The sequence below is a fragment of the Nicotiana tomentosiformis genome, chromosome 6, assembly GCF_000390325.3.
Source record: "Nicotiana tomentosiformis chromosome 6, ASM39032v3, whole genome shotgun sequence".
NCBI lineage: Eukaryota > Viridiplantae > Streptophyta > Magnoliopsida > Solanales > Solanaceae > Nicotiana > Nicotiana tomentosiformis.
Genome location: NC_090817.1, coordinates 126,613,839 through 126,638,177, shown reverse-complemented (window position 1 = coordinate 126,638,177; position 24,339 = coordinate 126,613,839). Strand labels below are relative to the sequence as shown.

General features: G+C 39.7%; 2 protein-coding genes across 2 annotated transcripts; one reads left to right on the top strand and one right to left on the bottom strand.

Annotated features, from left to right (window-relative positions):
- Window positions 1–6,474: 6,474 nt before the first annotated feature.
- On the bottom strand, window positions 6,475–7,119 carry LOC138894734 (WEB family protein At5g16730, chloroplastic-like). The gene has a single exon (XM_070179462.1). It carries the CDS (start codon window positions 7,117–7,119, stop codon window positions 6,475–6,477), a length of 645 nt encoding a protein of 214 aa, XP_070035563.1.
- Window positions 7,120–12,479: 5,360 nt separating this feature from the next.
- LOC138894733 (uncharacterized) lies at window positions 12,480–13,513 on the top strand. Its single transcript, XM_070179461.1, has 3 exons — window positions 12,480–13,102; window positions 13,201–13,252; window positions 13,379–13,513. The coding sequence occupies exons 1-3, from the start codon at window positions 12,480–12,482 to the stop codon at window positions 13,511–13,513; spliced, it is 810 nt and encodes a 269-aa protein (XP_070035562.1).
- The last annotated feature ends 10,826 nt before the right edge of the window (window positions 13,514–24,339 follow it).

Genomic DNA, 24,339 nt, shown 5'->3' with positions numbered 1-24,339 from the left:
AGGCATTTATAGTAATAAATACGCCAGTTATAGATATCTGAGATAATGAGCAATCAATATCATTAATGCCCATAATCAACCCAAATTATGTGAGTAAAACTCTTACTATTGTATATTCTTATATAAGGACACATAATTCTATTTGTAGAGACAGATCAGAGGCAATATTGAAATATACTCTTTACTTTTCTGCTTTCTGGAAATTCTCTACCTTGACTTTGCAATTTATTCATCAATTATTTCCTAAGTTATTCTTATTAATTTCCTTTGATATCATTGTGAAAGTGAAGTAAAACTTGGTTATCAGTAACCCGTTTTCTTCTAAAATTAGATTTTGGCCAAAAGACTTATTTTTGGTTAAACAAATTGGTTCTATTACCAAGAATATGATAATCTTTTTTATGACGTCCAAATCCACTACTAAAAAGTAAATGGACACGGTCGCATGCAATATAATTTATCCAACTATGAGTCGGGGTCGAATCCCACAGAGAACAATATATAGGCAATTAGGAATGTAAGAGAATTATCACTTATTATGCAATGCCAAACACTTAGAATGGTGGTTGAGAAAATATTATAGCTAAATGCAAAAATGTAAACTAACCTAGAAAGCAAGTAAAATGATCAATGGCTACAAGCATGGGTGCATCGGGATTTACACTCAAGTAACGATCCAATATATTTCACAATTTTATAAATATGAATGAGTTTATTATTTATTAGCCTCGGATAATAATTCTATATCAGCTTCTCTCGAAGACGAACAAGACTTTCTAATTGAATTATCCCTAAAACAATTAAGAGATTAAGCACACCCGAATATGGCTACAGGTAGTTCATTCCTATCCCTAGGTAGAATCTATAAAGTGAGGGTTAACACCTCAAGTTCTTGTTAATTAATCTTTCCCAACCCCGAACTATTTTTCCCAAAATTAATCCGAAGTAAATGGGCGAGTCCTAGGGTTAGCTAATCCCTTTGGAAACATTCAAGAATAAGAACAATTAAAGAAACAACAACTCGCTTCATAATAAATAAAAATCATTCAATACATAAGCACAACAATGTATTTAATCCACACTTTAAATATGAGTATTTTCATAAACAAGATTCAAGTGTTGGAAATAAATACTACACACTTAGATATACAATACAAAGCAAGGAAATGAAGAAATGAGCATAAAGGAGTAAGAAATTCTCAACCAAAAGTTTCAAATCTTCAAGACCCAAGTGTGTGTGTGCAAGAACCCTAACTTCCAGGACTTGTTCTCTCTAGTATATGGACTGAAAATAAGCCAAAAAATCGTCCAAGATATATATGATTCTGATATGAGCTAGGTCGTGTATTAAATGGTTTGGGGTCAAAATCGTGAAATTCCAGAATTGCCCAATTTCTTCTTCGCGTTTGCGAACAATACTTTGCGTTCGCGAAGGTTTGATTTCTGCTTCTTTCGCGTTCGTGAAGGTTTGTCTCCTGCTACATCGCGTTCGCGATTATACCTTCGCGTTCGCGAAGGTTGGCTTACTCCTTCTTCGCGTTCGCGAAGGCTTGTTGTCCTGATGCTTCGTGTTCGCATCTAACCTTTCGTGTTCGCGAAGGGTAATTCACTGGCCAGATCTCCTTTGTCCATTTTAGATTCTTTTTGACTCGTTTTCACTTGATTTCTTCACCATCACTTCTAAATCACTTGATACCTGAAATATGCCAATAAACCTCAATAAATGCCTTAGTTTCTCAACAAAATCATACAAAAGCCTAAGTATCAAGAAGTGATAAGTGGGTAAAATACCAACTTATCAAACCCCCAAATTTAAACTATTGCTTGTCCTCAAGAAATTCAACAACTAAGAACATCCTTCAATAAAATTATTAATCAAGCTCAAGGGCATACCAAAAATCATTGCAAGTCAAAAGGGGTTCACTTTAGCACAATCTAATGGCTTCGTTTGGTACCAACAATTAATCCAAAGCATATGAATTACCAACTACTCACAAATTTTATTTCAATTCAAGTGCTCATACACTATATTAATCAAAGTAGCAACCAAGTCATGCCACTAAAGCTTCAAAATTTGCCTCTCTATCACAATTATCTTCCCTCGCTCATTCCTCCCAATTGAAAATAGAATTAAATTCACAACTCAAATCTTATGTGCCCTCACACTTTAAGAGAGAATCTCCAACTCAGAAATTTCAATTCAACACATACATGGGATATCAAATGGAAAGAATTAACTCTCTTTCTCTCACAAAGATATTCAAATGCACGCAAGTAGTACCATAGGCTTGCCCTTCATGTATTTCTCCACTAATGTAGACAAACTTGGTTCAAAATCAATTAGGACTTAAAAGGGTTGTAGTTTAGGCTTTTGGTTAAGGTAGGGCACAGTTTGGTAAGAGTGACTCAAAACCTCCCTAAGCACTATAATTTTTTCAACAATCAAAGTACACTTCCTTCAAGAACTTTTTCACCCTTTCTTCGATTTTTTTTATATCACCTAGTCTTCCATTTATTCACATTTTTTTATTTTTTTTTATTTTTTATATCACCTTTCACCTTTTAAGCAACTTCCACATCACAAATTTTTTAACCTTCACCCCCAAACTTAGGATTTTAGCCTATGTTCATACTTCAAAGTACTTAAAGAGGTAGGGTGCCAAAAGAAAATCAATAAAGAACGATAGTTTGTAACATGGTTGCCAAAGAAAAGGTTTAAAGTCTCAAAAGGGGTTGACTAGGTAAAATATGCAAGGGTAGGAAGTTTAGGCACAATAGCGGTCCAAGGAAGGCACAACATCATTTTTCCAACCAAGTTAGTCTAGGATTTCGTCTTGAAGCACATTTCGGACAAGTTCTAGGCTACAAATGATGCAAAAGAATTTCACAATAAATCTCACCACACATGGCACATGAAAACTCAAGTGGAATACAAATCCAAAATTCAATTGAAACCAATAAATCTCAAGGGAGTCACATATAGCCTAAGAAACTATTTAGTGAATCAAAGAGCCAAAAATTGAGTCTAAAAGTCATGACAATAATCTTTACTTCAATCATTTTCTTTTTCAAAACTCAAGAATTCATATGCCGAGGTTTAAATCATGTTGGCACCAAGCAAGCCACATGTTGGTTTATGGACACAAGATCACCCCCCAAAAAGAGCCAAAAAAAAATTAATTTATTCACTACTAGCTACTAAACTAACTAAAAATAAAAAATAAATTTAAAAAGTAGAATAATAATAAAAAAAAATTAGACAAGACTAATCCCTCAAGAAAGTTGTCACGCCATCCATCATAGGGAAAAGTCACCCGGTTCAACACAAATAAATTCCTTGGAAAAGAACCGCGGTATAAAGAAAAATCAAGGAATTTCATTAATACTACTATGAAAAATAAAAACTAACAAGAAAAATTAATGCTAACATATTAGAATTAAACTTCAAACTATCACTAATAAAGTACTACGTCAACCAATAAAAAAAAATATAATCATGCTCCAACTACATCATCACATGTAAGTGAGTCACCCCCAACCTAAAGTGTTGCACTGTCCTCAATGCAACAAAACAAAGCAAGATAAAATGAAGGAGGTGCTCCCTGAAACTGCATCACTCGGAACTAGAGGTGGTGGGAAATTTGAGCTCTAAATCCTCACCATCGTCGTCCTCTGACTCATGTGAGCCACAAAATGAACTCAGTTTGTGCATAATTTTGGACAAGAATTTCCTTTTCTTTTTCTCATGCTATTTGAACTTTCTCTGCCGCTTCTCAATCTTCCCTTGTCGGTGGCTCATATTTTCCAACCTGTTGTTCATGGCCTCCATCTTACCAGTCATTGCTTTTTGCTCTTTGACCACGCCATCCAGGGATAGTGGGGTAGCAGTGCCAGTAGATGTGCTAGCCCCAGGTGGGCCAGTAGGAAGGCCAGCTATGAGCTGCCTAATGTGTGCATCTACTTCGTGTATCTGACTGGATAAGTGACGCATAGTGTGAGGGTCGGGCTGGAGTGGTCCCATGGGATCAAATGACCCTGGTGCAGGTGCAAAGGATCCAATGGTATCGGTGGTGGCCTCAGAGAACTGCCCAAATGAAGAGGATGCCACATCAATTCTCCTTTTTTTCTGCTTGTTACTAGGTCCCGTTTTCAGTAAAGGATGGATCATCGGCTTTCCCGGACCTTTCTCAACATCATCGGGGCTTTTCAACACCCCAGCATCATAGCATAGTCGAGTGATCAAGGATGGAAAGAATAGGCTCTTGGACCTCCCATGGGTGGCTTCCTCGATTTCTCTAACAATGTGCTCCCCCACGTTCACAGGTAGCCCATCCATGATAGCAGCAATTATCAGTGCCCTCTCTGGTATCACATCAGTATCATTTGTAGAAGGCAAGACTCTTGCACAGATAATAGATAGCCATGTCTTTGCCTCGGCCGTGAAATTATGAGAATCAACTCCCTTGTGCACTGTCATCCACTTTGGGGTCACCCCATCATGTAATTTGTCCACAAACCACTAGTTTCCTCCTGCTTTAGCTCTGTCTCTATAGACCTCATTATCGGCATTGGGAAGGCCATAAATTCCGTTGATTACCTCAAGGCTGAAATGGACTTGCACACCCCGCACAGTAGTAACTAAGGTACATTGGAAGTCGGTCCCAAGGTGTTTGCATAAAATTCCAAAACTACTGTATGATTGGCATTATTAGGTTGCTCGGCAAAACAAATCCACTTGCTTTCTACCAATCTTGTGCAGAAGCCCGACATTTTAGCTTCAAACTTTTCCATGTTTATGCCTCTTTCCCGTACGATGGTCTTTGACAAGAGTTCATCATATTTCCGCTCACATGCTGCAGATAGAAACCGGTCATGATCAAAGGGTTCCTCTTGTTCAGCTTCAAGGACATGTTCTTGCTCAATTTCATTGTGTACCGGATCCACTTTATGCCCAAAGTACCTACAAAATAGACCAACAATGTTAAAATCTCATATAGACACTTAAAACAATGTATTAAGAAGTATTTAGGCCGAAGAAATGTGCGAAAAAGGTCCCGGGCAGAGCTGTGCAAAGTTACTATTTTTTGCCAATTTAAGGACTGCCAGTGATTGTTCTTCGCGATCGCGAGAGAACAATCGCGTTCGCGAAGAGAAAATTTTTTTTGCCCAGAATTAGACCTTCGCGTTCGCGAGCGTACCATCGCGTTCGCGAAGGTCAAAACATTTTTGCCCAGAATTTGGCCTTCGTGTTGGCGAGCAAACCATCGCGTTCGCGAAGGTAATGTTCTTCGCACATGCCTATTTTTTCGTTCAAGTTATTTCGTCAAACAGTGTGTGTTCCCTCTTTTCCTTCTCGTTTTTTCAATCAACTTCAGCACACATCTTGCCCAAAATTTTACACTAACAATCACACACACACACTCAACCAACCTCACCCAGCAAACACAACCAATTTCACACACGAATTTGATATTTTAATACTCAAAATTTGAACCCTAAGGACCAAACAACCATGGTTGTTCTTCTATTGTTTTACACCAAGAAAGAGAAGAAAGAGTTAAGAGACAAGAGAGGAAATTACATACCTTGCAAATGAGCTTGAAGATTATGGACTTGAAGATTCTGGTGAAGGAGTAGTGAGAGTTGTTCTTGAGCCAAAAAGAAACAAAAAGGGTAAATTGTTCGTTTCCAGTGTTTTAATAATTTTCAAACTTACCTGACCCTACGCGTTCGCGAGGGCATGGTCGCCTACACGAAGGGTAAATCTGGCCAACGATCGCAAACACGAGTGGAACCACGTGAACGCGAAGCTTTAGAAAAGGCCACTGGATGCGAACGTGAGGTTCTGTCGCGAACGCGAAGACGTGGGAGACAAACCTTCACGAACGCGAAGGATATATCGCGAACGCGAAGACCTGTTTCTGCAATTTTCCAGCAGCTACTGGTTTGGACTGTCCGGACCATGCCACCTGCTCAAAACAACTCCAAAAATGTGAAACTTGGCAGATTAGTCAAAAACAATATACTAAGCTATTCTATAAAAGAAAATTTCAAGAACGAGTAAAAAATTTGAAAATGATGGGTTGCCTCCCACCAAGCGCCGCATTTAACGTCGTGGCACGACGCGGATCAACTTTACCACTTTTCTCGCCACTTGGACGATATGAATTGGGCACCTAACTTGGAATCAAGCTTGTGACCACAAGCAACGGGGGGTGGTGGTAAGTAAATGATCAAGCCAAACTTCAATTTCTTTATTTTGCGTTTCTTGGCTTTCATGTGAGGAATGTCATTTTGCCTTTTTGTATATGCAAATTGCAAAATGTATGGCTCTTGTTTTTCTTCTTTGCACTTCCATATGGATTCACACGGCTCAATTCCCATATCACCATTCAATTCCAAGGTTCAAAAATGCTGGGAATGCAACCTCAAGCCTTCAAATTGCAAATCTTCCCAAATTTTAACATTCTCTTTTTACCCCGAACTAGAGTCGACTTTAACCATATTTTTACTTACACCGGTTGACCCTAATTCCATATTTTTCTTGGCATCATTAGCACTATTGGAGTCGGTTGGCAGAAGTTCAATACTTGATTCCTCAAAATAAAGCTCACTTTCTTCCTCGATGTCGGACTCTTCTTGATCTCTTTCCACACTCTCAAGTTGGTGAGCATAGTGAGCCTCAACCAATATTTTCATTTGATTTTTCAAGGTGCGGATATTATCATCATTTTGACTTAGTGCTTGTTTTAAGTCCTCGAGTGCCAAGCTTTGCTTCTCCTCATTTTCAAGAATGACCTCCAACATGAGCACCATCCTTTCATTTTGAGCATTTGAGAGTTCTTCTTGGTTTTGATCAAGTGCCAAGGAAGGATTTTCGACTTCAACCTCTAAGGAAAATTTTTGGCTATCATTCACTTCCGAGGCTTTTTGGACTTCTAAATCTTCAAGCATTTCTTCCATTTGTGAGTTCAACCTTTCAAGCGCCAAGTTATTTTGGAGACTATTCTCCAAAAGCTCCTCCAAGGCATTTTGTTCTTTGTTTCCTCCTTCAAGTAGGCATTCTAACATGAGCTTAAACTTTCCATTTTGACTATGCTCAATTTCTTCCACTTCCATATCCCTATAATTTTCATCACAAAAAGTAGAATCATCATAGCGGGTGCTTGGAGAAAGAAAGGACAAATAAGCACAATTATCTCAATGACCATCTTGACGACCACACTGATCATAAATACTCCACTCGTGGGTTTGAGATTGTGCGCACAATCTACCCCAGGGAGAATTTAAGCAATTTTGCCACGAGTGTGGTCCTCCACAATAAGGACAAGGGTCATCAAAGTATAAACAACTATCGTCCGACCAATTTTCATTATATGATGCTTTTTTTTTTTGATCAATTTTTTTTTTCAAAACTAAAAAAAATAAACAATAAACAAACAAGAAAAAAATAGACCAAGGTAAGAAAGATAATTACACAAATATTCACAAGTTTGGATCAAAGTACTTACGCTTATTTCTCAAACAACCTAAATTACGCCAAATTGTTCCCCAGCAACGGCGCCAATTTTGATGACGTCCAAATCCACTACTAAAAAGTAAATGGACGCGGTCGCATGTAATATAATTTACCCAACTATGAGTCGGGGTCGAAGAGAACAATATATAGGCGATTAGGAATGTAAGAGAATTATCACTTATTATGCAATGCCAAACACTTAGAATGGTGGTTGAGAAAATATTATAGCTAAATGCAAAAATGTAAACTAACCTAGAAAGCAAGTAAAATGATCAATGGCTACAAGCATGGGTGCATCGGGATTTACACTCAAGTAACGATCCAATATATTTCACAATTTTATAAATATGAATGAGTTTATTATTTATTAGCCTCGGATAATAATTCTGTATTAGCTTCTCTCGAAGACTAACAAGACTTCCTAATTGAATTATCCCTAAAACAATTAAGAGATTAAGCACACCTGAATATGGCTACAAGTACTTTATTCCTATCCCTAGGTAGAATCTATAAAGTGAGGGTTAACGCCTCAAGTTCTTGTTAATTAATCTTTCCCAACCCGAACTATTTTTCCCAAAAATTAATCCGAAGTAAACGGGCGAGTCCTAGGGTTAGCTAATCCCTTTGGAAGCATTCAAGAACAAGAATAATTAAAGAAACAACAACTCGCTTCATAATAAATAAATATCGTTCAATACATAAGCACAACAAGGTATTTAATCCACACTTTAAATATGAGTATTTTCATAAACAAGATTCAAGTATTGGAAATAAATACTACACACTTAGATATACAATACAAAGCAAGAAAATAAAGAAATGAGCATAAAGGAGTAAGAAATTCTCAACCAAAAGCTTCAAATCTTCAAGAGCCAAGTGTGTGTGCAAGAACCCTAGCTTCCAAGACTTGTTCTCTCTAGTATATGGACTAAAAATAATCCAAAAAATCTTCTAAGATATATATGATTCTGATATGAGCTAGGTCGTGTATTAAATGGTTTGGGGTCAAAATCGTGAAATTCCAGAACTGCCCAGTTTTTCCTCCCAGTTTCTTCTTCGCGTTCGCGAACAATACTTTGCGTTCACGAAGGTTTGATTTCTGCTTCTTTTGCGTTCACGATATCTCCTTCGCGTTCGCGAAGGTTTGTCTCCTACTTCATCGCGTTCGCGATTATACCTTCGCGTTCGTGAAGGTTGGCTTCCTCCTTCTTTGCGTCCGCGTACAGTATCTCACGTTCGCGAAGGCTTGTTGTCCTGATGCTTCGCGTTCGTAAAGGGTAATTCACTGGGTAGATCTCCTTTTGTCCATTTTAGCTTCTTTTTGACTCGTTTTCACTTGATTTCTTCACCATCACTTCTAAATCACTTGATACCTGAAATATGCCAATAAACCTCAATAAATGCCTTAGTTTCTCAACAAAATCATACAAAAGCCTAAGTATCAAGAAGAGATAAGTGGGTGAAATACCAACTTATCACTTTTCACTTTCCAAATTCACTAGTCTGACAAACAATCAAGTCAACTGCCAACGACAACAACGAATTGAACCAACAGGAGGGAGGAACTCCACCAATCCCTTCACCACAAGAATCTCCTCGACAATCCCGAGAGGGAACGCCTCAAAGATCAACATCACATACGAATGATCAACAAGGGGACGAGCAGACTGCCGAACAAGACACATTAAAACAATTAATCGTAGAACACGTCAACAACGCCCTTTAAGCTTTTGTTAGTGGATTGCCAATTGCGCCACCAACTCCTCCTCCAAACAATACTGCGACTATAGAAAACCCATGCTCGGGACTTTTTAATTCAGGAAGCGGAGGAACTCCCAGTGAATCTCGTGATGGAAGGTCAGGTACACCAAATAATTCTGATTTACAAAGTTTGGTACTAACTTTGCAGAAACAGCTGAAAGAGCAGAATGATTGCATAGAACAAATACTTAGCATACCACCTGTGATTAAAGGAGTGGATATTGATAAATATTCACAACAGCCCTGGAAGCCAAGTGCAACACCTTTGTCGATTCCTAAGAAGTTTAAAGTGCCTGATATTCCAAAATATGATGGAACAACCGACCCACGAGATCACGTAACTGTGTTTACAACTGGAGTGAAAGGCAACGATTTAACCAAGAAAGAAATTAAATCAGTGTTGGTCAAAAAATTTGGCGAAACACTCACGAAAGAAGCACAACATGGTATGCTCTCTTACCTGAAAACTCTATTGATTCTTTTGCTGAGCTTGCAGATTCATTTATAAAAGCACATTCTGGAGCTCAAAAAGTTGAGAAGAGGATGGAAGACATCTTTAAAATAAAATAAGGGGATACTGAGCTACTCAGGGAATTTATGGATAGATTTCAATGTGAAAGGATGATACTACCGCGAGTACCTGATAATTGGGCAGCCATGGCGTTTGCAAGAAACTTAAATGAAAAAAGTTGAGAAGCCACGAGGAGACTTAAGGAAAGCTTGTGAGAATTCCCTGCTACAACATGAAATGATATGTGCAATAGGTACAGCATGAAGCTGCGGATAGAAGAAGACATGATCACTCAGGCAAGGGGTGATGAAAGAACAAGTTCGAGACGACCAGAATATGAAAAAAGGTCCGGTAAAAATAGGTACGAATCTTACATGGGACCTGCAGGAAGGGATTCATGGTCCAAACAAGAAAACGTATGGTATGATTCTAGATCAAGGCATAGAGATGCGGGTTCATAATCTAAGTTAGTAAAAGGGCAAGATCCGCGAGACAGTAATGCTAATACAAATACAAGGATTGGTGATTACAGTTTCAATATTAACACTTCTGAGTTGGTAGCTGTTCTAAGGAGTATGGGAGATAAGGTGCATTGGCCTAAAGAAATGATATCAAACCCTAGCAGAAGAAATCCAGATTTCTGGTGCGAGTTTCATAATGACCATTGCCACAAAACAGCAGATTGTAGATTATTACAAAGTGAAGTGGAGCATTTGTTAAAACAAGGTTATTTAACTGACTTGTTCAGTGAGAAAGGTAAGCAATCTTATATGAAAAATAGACAAGAGCCTCCAAAACCTCCGTCACCAAAAAGAACGGTTAACGTGATAAGCAGAGGAGATGAGGTCAATGGTGTGACATATACGGCTGCAAAGAAGACATCGAAAGTCACGGTCACTCATGGGAAGCGAGTTCGCCAAGTTTTGGAGGAAGATAGTATAACGTTTGATGATGCAGATGCAGATGGCTTGATAATCCCTCACAATGATGCACTGGTAATATCTTTACTTATACATGATACTAATGTTAAACGAGTTTTGATTAATCCAGGTAGCTCCATAAATATTATTCTTCTGAGAGTGGTAAATGAGATGCAAGTTGATGACAAGATGGTGTCGAAAGCACGTACCTTATCTGGATTCAATAATTCAAGTGTTGTCACAAAAGGGAAAATAGTGCTTACCATATTTGCAGAAAGAGTTGTCAAGGATACAAAATTCCAGGTGATAGATACAGACATGGCTTATAATATGATTCTTGGCAGGCTGTGGATTCATGATATGGATGTTGTACCATCTACTTTACATCAAATTATTAAGTTTCCTTCGCAATGGGGGATTCGACAAATCCGTGGAGATCAGCAGGCTTCTAAAAATATCAATTCAGTTGCAGATTCGAGCACAGTGAACGATGATGCAAATAAGAAATAGCAACTACATAATTCAGTTGAGGACATAAAATACACAAACCTCAACTAAAAATGGTTCAAGACAGACGAATGTAGATTCAAGACCTGATATCATTCAAGAGCCAGAAGAAAATGAAAACATCAAAACAATAATTGAAGAACTCGAGGTTATCACACTTTTCGAGCAGTGGCCAGATAGAAAAGTTTATGTTGGAATGAAGCTAAGCCCGGGAATGAAAGGTAAACTTGTCAAATTTTTACAAGCTAACGCAGATTGATTTTCTTGGTCGCATTCAGATATGACAGGTATACCACCGGAGATGATGACCCACAAGCTGAATGAAGATCCTTCATATCCACCTATCAAACAGAAGAAAAGGAAGCAGGGATCCTTCAAATATTAGGTGATCCAGGATGAGGTACAAAAACTTTTAAAAATTGGATCAATACGAGAGGTAAAATATCCTAACTGGCTAGTTAATACTGTAGTAGTACCAAAAAAGAATGGGAAATGGCGAGTTTGTGTAGATTATACTAACTTAAATAAGACTTGTCCTAAAGATTTATTCCCTTTACCGCACATAGATCACCTAATTGATTCTACTGCATGACATGAGTTGTTAAGTATTTTATATGCATATTCAGGATATAACCATATAAAGATGGACCCTTTAGATGAAGAAAAAACTTCCTTTATCACAGACAGAGGGACTTACTGTTATAAAGTCATGCCTTTCAGACTAAAAAATGCTGGAGCCACGTACCAAATATTGGTAATAAAAATGTTTCAAGAACATCTAGGAAATACTATGGAAGTCTACATTGATGATATGCTATTCAAATCGGCACAGGCAAGAGATCATATCCAGTATTTGTTGGACACTTTTTAGATTCTCCGTAAGTTTAATATGAAGTTAAATCTAGAAAAATGTGCCTTTGGCGTGGCTTCGGGTAAGTTTTTGGGTTTTCTTATTTCTAACTGAGGTATTGAAGTGAACCCTGCACAGATCAAAGCCATTGAAGAGATACCAGACATACTCACGAGCAAAAAAGAGGTGCAGAGGTTGACAAGTAGGATAGCAACTTTGGGAAGATTTATTTTCAAATCTTCGTAGAAAAGTTTTAAGTTCTTCTTAGTATTGAAAAAGCAAAACCAATTTGAGTGGACTGACGAATGTCAACAAGCTTTTAAAAATCTAAAAGCACATTTGTCAAGTCCACCCCTACTGGATAAACCAAAGGAAGGAGAAATGCTACTCATCTATCTTGCGGTGTCAGAAATGGTGGTAAGTGCAGTACTGGTACGAGAAGATAAAGGTAAACAATCTCTAATTTATTATGTTAGCAAATCTTTGTTGGATGCTAAAACTCGATACCTTCACTTACAAAAACTTGCTTTAGCATTAATTATGGCATCTAGAAACTTGTGGCCTTATTTTCAATGCCATCCTATCTCTGTAGTAACTGCCTATCCCCTAAGAAATATACTGCATAAGAAAGAGCTATCAGGTAGGTTAGCTAAATGTGCTATTGAACTTAGTGAATACGTTATTGTGTATCAACCTAGAACTGTGATAAAATCTCAAGTTTTAGCAGATTTTGTGGCAGATTTCAACGTAGGAATAGTTCCTGAAGCAGAAAAGGAATTACAGGTATTTACCGGATCTAATCCGGGTATTTGGACCCTATTTACTGACGGCTCCTCGAATGTTAAAGGAACAGGCTTAGGTATTGTTCTAATGCCACCTTCGGGAGAAATCATAAGGCAAGCAATAAAATGCTATCACATTACTAACAATGAATCAGAGTACGAATCTGTAATTGCAGGACTGGAATTGGCACGAGAACTTGGGATAGAGTGGATTATAATCAAAAGTGATTCGCTGATGATAGTTAACCAGATGTAGGGGACTTATATAGCTAGAGAGGTACGAATGCAGCAATATTTGGAAAAGGCGTGAGAATTAATCAGATAGTTCCAATCATGGAAAATTGTACCAGGGAGGAAAATGCAGAAGCAGATGCACTGGCTAATCTCGCATTTGTTGCCGAAGTAACGAATGCATAAAATGCTACCGTAATAGATTTGTTCCATTCGGCACTCGACCAAGATAAAAATGAGGTAAATTTTAATAATTTAACTTGGGATTGGAGAAATAAATTTGTTAACATTATGCAGTACAGAATTCTACCTGAAGATAAGAAAAGGTCTCAGTCACTTCGACAAAAAGCTGACAGTTACTGTTTGGTTCGAGGAAACCTTTATCGAAAGATGTTCGGAGGACCTTTAGCAAGATGTCTCGGACCTTCTTAAACAGAATATGTGATGAGAGAAGTACATGAGGGACATTGTGGAAATAACGCAGGAGGAAGGTCCTGTGCAAAAACTCTAATAAGAGCAGGATACTATTGGCCAAAAATGGAAGAAGATGCGGAAAGTTTTGTGGCCAAGTGTGACAAATGCCAACGATATAGCAATAACATGCATCGCCCAGCGGAGCTATTACATCCAGTTATTTCACCATGGACTTTTATGAAGTGGGGGATGGATATCGTGGGACCACTGCCACAAGCTAAACAAAAGGTACGATTTTTATTAGTATTAACAGATTATCTAAATGGGTAGAAAAAGGAGCCTTCAAACATGTGCGGGAGAAAGAAGCCATGGCCTTTATTTGGCGAAACATTATATGTCGATTCGGAATTCCAAAAGAAATCGTATATGATAATGGCCCAAAATTCATAGGCACGAAAATCACAGAATTTTTTCAGAGTTGGCAGATTAAAAGGATAACTTCCACACCTTACCAGCCTGTGGCCAATGGACAAACCGAATCAACAAACAAAGTTATTATTAATAACTTGAAGAAAAGACTAGAGGAGTCAAAAGGCAAGTGGCCTGAAGTGTTACCAGGAGTCTTATGGGCTTATTGAACGACAACAAAGACAGGTACGGGAGAGACTCCATTTTCACTTGTTTATGGTGCTGAAGCCTTAATTCTAGTTGAAGTAGGTGAACGAAGTACGAGATATATACAAGCAACTAAGGAATCAAACGAGGAAGAGATGCGAATGAATTTATATTTACTTGAAGAAAGGAGAGAAGGGGCTCTAATAAGAATGACGGCTCAGAAACAAATTATCGAGCAATACTACAATCGGAAAGCTCATCTTAGATACTTTAAAATTGGGAAATTCATCCTCAAAAAGGTTTTTCAATCAACGAAAGCAGCTAAAGAAAGGAAATTGAGTCCAAATTGAGAAGGACCCTATAGAATTCGAAGCATCACTGGAAAGGGAGTATGAGTTGGAAACCATGGAAGGTAAAGTACTACTATCAAATTGGAATGATGTTCATTTAAAGAAGTATTACTTTTAGGCAAAAGAAGTACTCATGGTCAGGTATCACTTAAATATGATTTTATTTTAGTCTTTTTAATTATACTAACCATTTTAGATGATAGGCAAAAAGCTAACTCGTACCAAATGATGATATTAGACCCGAAAGACATGAGGAATACTGAATTATTCCCGGTCTAGGTTACAACCTTTCTAATGGAGAAAAAGGGTTAAGCAGTCATCATCTAAATGAATACTTCTGAGTCCCGTGTGTAATTTCCTTTTCAGGGAATGGACCAAAAGGAAGAAACAATCCAGTGCACGAGATTTCATACATCAAATCTCTAACACTGGGGGGGGACTAGATATATATATGAAAAGGCAAAAAAGACAAAAGTCAGAATTCAAGCCTGAATCAGCCTAAGAGCCAAAAATTAAGCTTGAATCAAAAACCTTTGAAGTAACCTTGAGAAGGTGTAAAACTCGCACAAAGGACACAAGATGGATACACGATATACTCCAAGTTCTTATGAGTTTTTAGGTTAAGGTCAATAATTAGACACGGGACAGTAGACCCGGAATTTTGAAACTTGTTACAAATAAAGAAGTTATGAGAGAGTTGTAAATGTTATATTGCATAAATATAGAATGATGTACAACATTTGAAAGTTCAAAGCATAAAACTTCCTCAAATTATTTCTTTTTATACTTCTTTCATATATTTACACCAATATAAAGATGAGACGTTATCTTCATCAGTGTTGCTTATAAAAGGGCCCTCTTTTATAAAAATTTCGTGTCTATCAAAATCACGGACTGTTAAAGCATTTTTAGTGCAAGATTGAATGTCAAAGAGTGGAATAAAAACTCAAACATCAAAATAGGCGGAAAAGAAAGCCGAGATTTATATATTAAACTTTGTAAAAATAAAGTATTTGTTTGTCATCAAACCCCAGAACAAGATAGGGGTAAACTAGCAACCATTCCAAAAAAGAAAAGAAAAACTTCCCACCAAAAAGTTCTAAACAAAACAATCAAGTAACAGAAAATATTAGGAGGCATCATCCACTGGAACATCAGCAATGGGAGCATCATTGACGGAAGTAGAGGGGTCAGCTTGAGAAGACGAGGCTTGAATATTAGCTTCACCAGGAGCAAGTCCATCATCTTCGGGAACTTCACCTTCAGGTGAAGGAAAGCTTTGACTTTGCTGAGGTTTTTCAATTGCCTCTTTAGCTTTAGCAATCTCAGCGTGAAGGTCAAAACCCTCATGGCTGGCTTCCGTTAGAGTCTCGAGGCGAGTATTCAAAAAAGCCCTGCTCACGTCAAGTGACAGCTTATCCTCGAGAGCTTCATAGTGTTTCTCCCACTGATCAATTTCGGTTATCAACTCCTCCTTCTCTATTTTGGAAGCATCAAAAGCTACCTTCAAAGGGGCAAGGGAACTTTCCAAGAATTTAACCTTATCAATAGAGGCACAAAAATCTTCTTGAGTTTGAGTAAGTGTTTGAACAAACTCTCCTGCATAAGTCTCTTTCTGGTTAAGGAGTTCCCTCAAACTCCTTAACTCTTCCATTGCCTTCGAAAGCTGCTCAGCAAATGAGGACTCAAGGATATCCTTATCCTTACCAACTTGACTTGAAGAAGCCTTTTCAATCACCAACTCAGCAGCGATCATTTGCATTTGTTTCTCTAAGGTATCCTTCTCCTCTGCCAATATTTCCTTCTCTAGTTGAAGACCATCAAATTGCTCTTTCCAATTGTCAGCCTCGGTGCGGTAATCAATAATTTGTTGGTCAGCATGGACGATCCTTTTCATTAGGTCAGTACCTATCAAATTGATCTATAAAAAGAAAAAGAAAAATAAAAGGGGTTATGGATAATACGAAAAGAGAAGAAAGAAGGAGTAAAGTCAAATTCGAACCCTCAGAGATGAATGAACAATATCGTTCATCCAAGTCAACGAACTATGACTCTCCAACTTCGCCTTCTCTATAGGACCGAGCAAAGGCTTCAACCATACATCGACTTGACCCGACTTCTTTAATAAGTTCCCACCTTCAGGAACCTCGACAATGATTTTCTTCATTGACTTATTTCTAATGTAAGGATCAACTTCTATGTGAGAAGTAGTAGCAACTGAAATGGCAGATGAGGTGAAAGCAGTCACGGGGGGAGCATCAGCAGTAACTTCAAGTAAGGGAACTCGAGGATAATCGGGGATTGATGCTGGAAAAGAGGTAAGGGGCAACTCCTCAGAAACAAGTTCAAAGGCTTCCTCACATCCGAATCCATGAGTAAATAGTTGTTCAGCAGAAGCAAGGGGGTATGATTCACTTATTCATCAGAGATCACTAACAGGGCACTCTCTGGATCGTTCAAAGGTCTAGAGAGAACTGAGCTTGATGGAGGGGTAGCTTCATCATCGAAAATACCGCGTCTCCTGACTCGGGGCCTGCGAACTAAAGAACCCTCCTCTGGTTCTTCTTCACCCTCAGAACCACGAGCTCCATCAACCTTTCTTTTTGAAGAAGAGCTCAAAAATATTTCTTGAGCAAGATTCACGGTAAGTCTTGTGGATGAAACAGAAGCAGGACTGACGCCACGAATAGGAAATCCTAGCAAAGGAAAAAAGGCATGGTATGAAGCTTTTAAGTTAGCAAAAGAGAGAAAGAAAAAGACTAAGCGGGAAAAAGTACCGTGTGTATTAACTTTCCAGCCGAATCTCTATGAGAGATATTTCCAAGATCTTTTCTCCATAAGGGCAACAGATAGTAACTTCTCTACCCAAGCACGTAAGTTAGGAATCTCCTCAAAAACTTTCATGGTTGCTGAAAAAGTATGTACGAGAGTACATGAGTATCTTCTTTGAGAAAGGAAAAAGACAAGGTAAAAGTACTTACGGGCAAAATTCCATTTTTCTGGAAAAGGCATGATTTCTTCACCCATCAGAGCACTAGTGGGAGCAGCAACGAAGCGGGCATACCAGCCACGATCTCTATCATCTTCAGGGCTAACTAATACTCTCTTATTTCTGGCTACAAGGAAAAAAACTCCTTCATGAAATAATTTAGAGGAGTAAAGATGAAGCAGATGACGGGAAGTAAAAGGCATAGAAGCCAAGTTCGTCAAATAACGGAGGCATGCAACAACTCTCCAAACAATAGGACCAATCTGTCCTAAGCACACATTAAAATAACGACATAATTCAATGATCACTGGATCAATATGAGGTTTAAAGCCTAGGGTAAAGGGATATGTGTATACGAATGAATAACCAGTCTGATATGAAGTTATTCTCTGGTCGGCACCAGGAACTAAAATTGGGAAGTCATGTTTCCAATAACATTCTCTTCGAACGAGAGTGAGAAGACCGACAGTAATCAAAGTTGGGTAACGGTCAACACGATCAAGGGAAGCCATGGAAGAAACTTGACTCTTCATGGATTCACGATCAGTTACAAAAGAAAACTCTTGAGGAACAATTTCATCGACAGTGGGTTCACGTAAAGCTTCAGTTGAATATTTATCTCTAGAAGAAGATCTTGGGGTTATTGGAGCCCTAGGTCTAGAAGAAGACGGATTGACATCACTACTTTGAGAGGGGGAACCACGGCTAGAAATAGAACCAAGGCTACGCAGCCTACTACCCCTTCTACTTCTAGTAGGGGCATTGGAAGAAACAAACTCATCAACAATTACAACTTTGCGAGGATCAGGAGAAGAAATGATTATCTAAAGAAGAATAAGGAAAAAATACAGAAAAGTGTAAGATAAGAAGACGATGGAGGAAAAGCTTTAGGAAATTAAAAGGCGTTGAGGAACTTAAGACCAATTAGCAAAAGCCACATGGCGTGATCATTAAATGGAAGTGATATGCGTCGCATCGGTTCAGAAGGAGGTATGATTGCATTTGAAAAAACGGCAGCAGAAAATTCCCACCATAAAAATTTTCCACTTCCCCGAACATTCAGTAGAGAATATTCAGTAAAATGGGGGGACTATCTGTATTGGTGGTAAAAGAACGTTACACGTGGAATATTAGAATGCTGACATGGCATGGTACGTGGAATAATGATATGACAACAAGTGATTTTCTTAATTGATAAAGAAGAGAAGGCACGGAAAGAAATACCCACGAGACGGTACAAACAAAAAGAGAATCCGTCCTAACAGTTGGCAAAGAATAAATAAGGACGAAATGAATAAAGAATTAAAAGAAAGAAAGGTACATGAACCGAAAGTAAATAAGGAAGGGGAATCAGAATATATATGAGGCATTTATAGCAATAAATACGCCAGTTATAGATATCCGATATAATGGGCAATCAATATCATTAATGCCTATAATCAACCCAAATTATGTGAGTAAAACCGATATTATTGTATATTCTTAAATAAGGACACAAAATTCTATTTGTAGAGACAGATCAGAGGCAATATTGAAATATACTCTTTACTTTTCTGCTTTCTGGAAATTCTCTACCTTGACTTTGCAATTTGTCCATCAATTTTTTTCCTAAGTTATTCTTATTAATTTCCTTTGATATCATTGTGAAAGTGAAGTAAAACTTGGTTGTCAGTAACCCATTTTCTTCTAAAATTATATTTTGGCCAAAAGAATTATTTTTGGTTAAACAGCTATATATTGCATCTCATGACTAAGCTACATTTATGATAGAATCGTTATAATTGGTGACATGGACTTATATACTAACTCATAATTCAGAGTTATACATTGGACCAACATAGAGCTTGTAACGACCCGGCCAGTCGTTTCGAGAGTTATAACCCTGTTTTCCCCATTTCTACTTCTTTTTGTGTTATTCAGCTATATTATGTTATATTGGGTTAGTTGGTTCGAGTCCGGAAGGGACTCGGGGTGAAATGAGACACTTAGTCTCATAATTAAAAATTTTAAGTTAGAAAAATAGACCAGATATGGACCTATATGTAAACGACCTCGGATTTAAATTTTGATGATTCCAATAGCTCCATATGGTGATTTTGGGCTTAGGAGCGTGTCCAGAATATTATTTGGAAGTCCGTAGAGGAATTAGGCTTGAAATGCCGAAAGTTTTATTTTGAGAAGTTTGACCGGGAGGTTGAATTTTTGATATCGGGGTCGGAATCTAATTCTAAAAATTGGAATACCCCTGTTATGTCATTTAGGACTTGTGTGCAAAATTTGAGGTTAATCGGACGTGATTTGATAGGTTCCGGAGTTGTTTTTAAAAATTAGAAATTTCAAAGTTCATTAGGCTTGAATTGGGGTGTAATTCATGGTTTTAGCGTTGTTTGAGCTGATTTGAGGATTCGACTAAGTTCGTATGATGTTTTAGGACTTGTTGGTATATTTGGTTGAGGTCCCGAGGGCCTCGGATGAGTTTTGGATGGTTAACGGATCAAAAATTGAACTAGAACAGCTGCTGCAATTTCCTTCTGTTGGAAATTGCTTCTGCCCAGATCGAGCTCAAGGTCGAGGGCCATGATCGAGCCCAGGGTCGAGGGTCACGATCGAAGGCACGATCGAGCCCAGGGTCGAGGGTCACGATCGAAGGCATGATCGAGCCCAGGGTCGAGGGTCACGATGAGCCCAGGGTCGAGGGTCACGATCGAAGGCAAGATCGAGCCCAGGGTCGAGGGTCACGATCGAAGGCATGATCGAGCCCAGGTTCAAGGGTCATGATCGAAGACATAACCGAGAATCAGGATCGTGGACCTCGATCGAAGGCCAAGATCGAGGCAGAACCGAGGATGTCTGGGCAGAATTATAAAAATGGGAGCTTCGTCCCATTTGCCATTTTTGACAAATTGGAGCTTGGGGAGAGGCGATTTTTGTTATATTTTCAAGAAAAACTTGAGGTAAGTCCCTTGTGATCATTTCTACTCCATAATATTGAATTATCATCGAGTAATCCGACTAGATTTCATGATTTTGAGGTGTAAATCAGAGATTGAAACATAGAAATTTGGAAATAAGATTTGTAGATTTGAGGGTCGAGTTGAGGTCGAATTTTGGTAAAATTGGTATGGGTAGACTCGTGGTTGGATGGGCTTTCAGATTTTATAACTTTTGTCAGGTTCCGAGACGTGGGCCCCACAGGCGATTTTTGAGCCAATTTCGGGTTTTGGTCTAATTTTGAAGCTTTTCTTTTGGAATTCATTCCATTAGCATATATTGATGGTATTATACTGATTATGAATAGATTTGGAGCATTTGGAGGCCGAGTCCAGAGGCAAGAGCCTTGCGGGGTAGAGATTTGACCGATTTGAGGTAAGTAACGGTTGTAAATCTAGTTCTGAGGGTATGAAATCCCGGATTTCTTATCATTCTATTATTTTGAGGTGACGCACATGCTAGGTGACGGGTGTGTGGGTGTGCACTGTTGGGGATTTGTGACTTGGTCCGCCTCGTAGCAACTGTAAAGTTGTATACTTTGTTGAAACCATTGATACTTATATGATTTAGAAAGATTTTATGTAAATTGGGCTGAATGCCATGTTTGGGCCTTGCGCCAATGCTGTTTGGACCCTTAGGGGCTGTTTTGTATCATCCTCTCACTGTTTTCGATTGAAAAATCTATACTCAGTCATGTTTATACTTGTTTACTGCATAACTCAGTGTTATGACTCTATTTTGATGCATATAAATGTTTTGGGCCGAATGCCCCGTTTTACTGAAATGCCCAAGTGGCTTGATTTGTGAGGATGAGTGTGGATCGGGGCTGCTCGCCTACAGCATATTTTATTATTATCGCACGTGAGTTGTCCGTACAGATTATAGCGCTTGGGCTGAAGGAGCCCATCCGGAGTCTATACACACCCCCAGTGAGCGCAGGTACCTACTGAGTGCGAGTGCCGAGTGCTGAGTGACTGGGAGACATGAGTGACTGTGAGGTATACCCGAGTGGCAAGAGTGATTGTGAGGTATGCCCGAGTGGCAAGAGTGACTGTGAGGTTTGCCCGAGGGGCTGTTTATGATTTTTATCATTTTGCTCACCTTTGCATTGAGCCTTTGTTTGAAAAACTGTTGGAAAAATGTCTTTAAATTATTTTTACTGGAACTGGATTTAAACGAGATGTTTGATTCAAAACTTATTTTTTAAGAGCATGTGGTATTTTACTGGGATTTCCTGATATGAACGTTATATGCTTTATTGCTCGTCACTACTACTCAGTCTTTATTTATTGTTGTTACTTACTGAGTTGGCGTACTCACGTTACTCCCTGCACCTTGTGTGCAGATTCAGGTGTAGCTGGTCAAGGTAGCGATTATTGAGTGTTCTGGTTGCAGATTTTCTTGGAGATAGCAAGGTAGTTGTTTGGCGATCGCAGCCCCTGCTCTTCTCCCTCTTATCTTCCTCTAGTAGTATTTAGCTATTTTTCAGGCTGAGTTAGCCTTGATATTATTAGACAGATTATAGTAGATGCTCATGACTAGTGACACCCCGATGTCGGGCTTTTCTTTTCCGCACTTCTATTTTTTTTTTGATTTGAAATCTTTAAATGGAGGTTTTGTGTTAAATAACCTTGAAATTTTCTTTGAAATGAAAATATCGTTTTGTTTTGGAAATGAGTCGGCTTGCCTAGTTCCACGATAGGTGCCATCATGACAAGGGTTAGTTTTGGGTCGTGACAGATTGGTATCAGAGCCTAGGTTACATAGGTCTCACGAGTCATGAGCGGGTTTAGTAGAGTCTTGCAGATCGGTACAGAGACATCTGTACTTATCTTCAGAAGGCTGTAGAACCTTTAGGAAACTCCATATTCTTGAATTCTTGTCGTGCGAATCTGTTGATTCTAGTAACTAAACATCTGTTGTTTCATTCTCTCACAGATGGTGAGGACTCGTGCTACCGGTCAGGAGGGTCAGCCACCAGAACCACCAGCCAGGGCCGCGAGAGGCCGAGGCCGCGGTAGAGGCCGTGGTAGGGGTAGAGGTGCAGCCTATACAGCAATTGGGGCAGTACCTACAGATCCACCGGTTGTCCCAGATCAGGACCAAGTTCCAGTTGTTGATGCACCAGCTCAGGCACTACATGTGCCTATTGTGATTTCAGGCCTTCAGGAGGCCTTAGATCAGATTCTGACAACATGTACTGGCCTTGCTCAGGCGGTCTCTATTTCGACGGCCGCAACCACTTCTCAGGCCAGGGGAGGCACTCAGACTCCCATTGCTCGCACACCCGAGCAGGTTATTCAGGGACTTCAGACACCAGAGGCACCACCAGCCCATCCGGTTGTTGTTGCTCAGGATTATGTGTTTACTGCTATGCCTGAGGATGATCAGCGTAGGTTGGAGAGGTTTGGGAGACTTCAGCCACCACCTTTCAGTGGCACAGAGAGAGAGGATGCTCAGGACTTTTTCGACAGGTGTCAGAGGATACTCCGTACTGCTGGTATTTTGGAGACTTGTGGGGTCTCGTTCACTACCTTTCAGTTTTCTGGGGCTGCACTCAGATGGTGGGAGACTTACGAGAGGCGTAGGCCTGTTGGCGCAGCACCCCTTACTTGGCAGCAGTTCTCCGTGGTCTTTTTGGAGAAGTTCGTGCCTCGATCCCGCAGAGAGGAGCTGCGTAGACAGTTTGAGCGGCTACGCCAGGGTGATATGTCTGTGATGCAGTATGAGATGCGGTTCTTCGAGTTGGCCCGTCATGCTATCTGGTTGGTTCCCACGGACAGAGAGAGGATCATGAGGTTTATTGATGGCCTCACTTATCAGCTACAGTTGCTCATGACCAAGGAGCGAGTTTCGGGTGCTACCTTTGATGAGTTTGTCGACATTGCTCGGCAGATTGAGGTGGTTCACGATCAGGAGAGGGTTGAGCGGGAGGCCAAGAGGCCTCGTGGTCAGGGTGGATTCAACGGTGCTCCTTTTGGGGGTCAATTCCAGCACGGTAGAGGTCGTCATTTCAGACAGGCTCAGTCAGCTCGACCATTTCATCGGGGTGCATCATCTGGCCATGGTTCTCACAGTTCTCATCAGGGCCACTCATCACTTAGTGCCCTTCCAATTTCGAGTTCGTCCCATGCTCCACCTGTTCAGGGCTCTTCCATGCCAGGTTCTTCTACCAGTCATCCCGGTGCTAGGGGTTCCCTTCAGTCTCCGCCGCCAGCACCAGGGAGTTCTTTTGAGTGTGGGGAGCTTGGGCATATGTGGAGGCAGTGTCCTCATTGTCATGGAGGTCTATCTCAGCAGAGGAGTCAGCCTCCGACTACAGCCCCAGCTACCTCACCATCCACCCAGTCAGCTCGGGGTAGAGGTCAGTCAACTAGGGGTCGCCCTAGAGGGGGAGGCAGATTAGGGGGTGGTCAGGCCCGTTTCTATGCTCTCCCTGCCAGACCAGATGCTATTGCTTCAGATGCTGTGATTACAGGTATTATCTCAGTTCGTCACAGAGATGCCTCAGTATTATTTGACCCTGGTTCCACGTATTCATATGTTTCCTCGTATTTCGCCCATTTTCTGGATATGCCCCGTGAGTCCTTAGTTTCATCTGTACATGTATCTACTCCTGTGGGCGATACTATTATTATGGACCGCGTATATCGGTCATGTGTGGTGATTATTGGGGGTCTGGAGACCCGAGTAGATCTATTGTTGCTCAGTATGGTTGACTTTGATGTGATATTAGGTATGGATTGGTTATCTCCATGTCATGCTGTTCTAGATTGTCACGCTAAGGCGGTGACGTTGGCTATGCCAGGAATTCCGAGGGTTGAGTGGAGCAATTCTATAGATTATGTACCAAGTAGGGTGATTTTATATTTGAAGGCTCAGTGCATGGTTGAGAAGGG

What these genes read in the sequence shown, in the direction of transcription:
- LOC138894734 (XM_070179462.1), bottom strand. Translation starts at nt 7,119, where the DNA reads ATGGAAGTGGAAGAAATTGAGCATAGTCAAAATGGAAAGTTTAAGCTC.
- LOC138894733 (XM_070179461.1), top strand. Translation starts at nt 12,480, where the DNA reads ATGGTGGTAAGTGCAGTACTGGTACGAGAAGATAAAGGTAAACAATCT. An exon ending in CTGATGATAGTTAACCAGAT is followed by an intron (nt 13,103 to 13,200) that starts GTAGGGGACTTA and finishes AAATTGTACCAG; the next exon opens with GGAGGAAAATGCAGAAGCAG. An exon ending in ATCTCGCATTTGTTGCCGAA is followed by an intron (nt 13,253 to 13,378) that starts GTAACGAATGCA and finishes AACATTATGCAG; the next exon opens with TACAGAATTCTACCTGAAGA.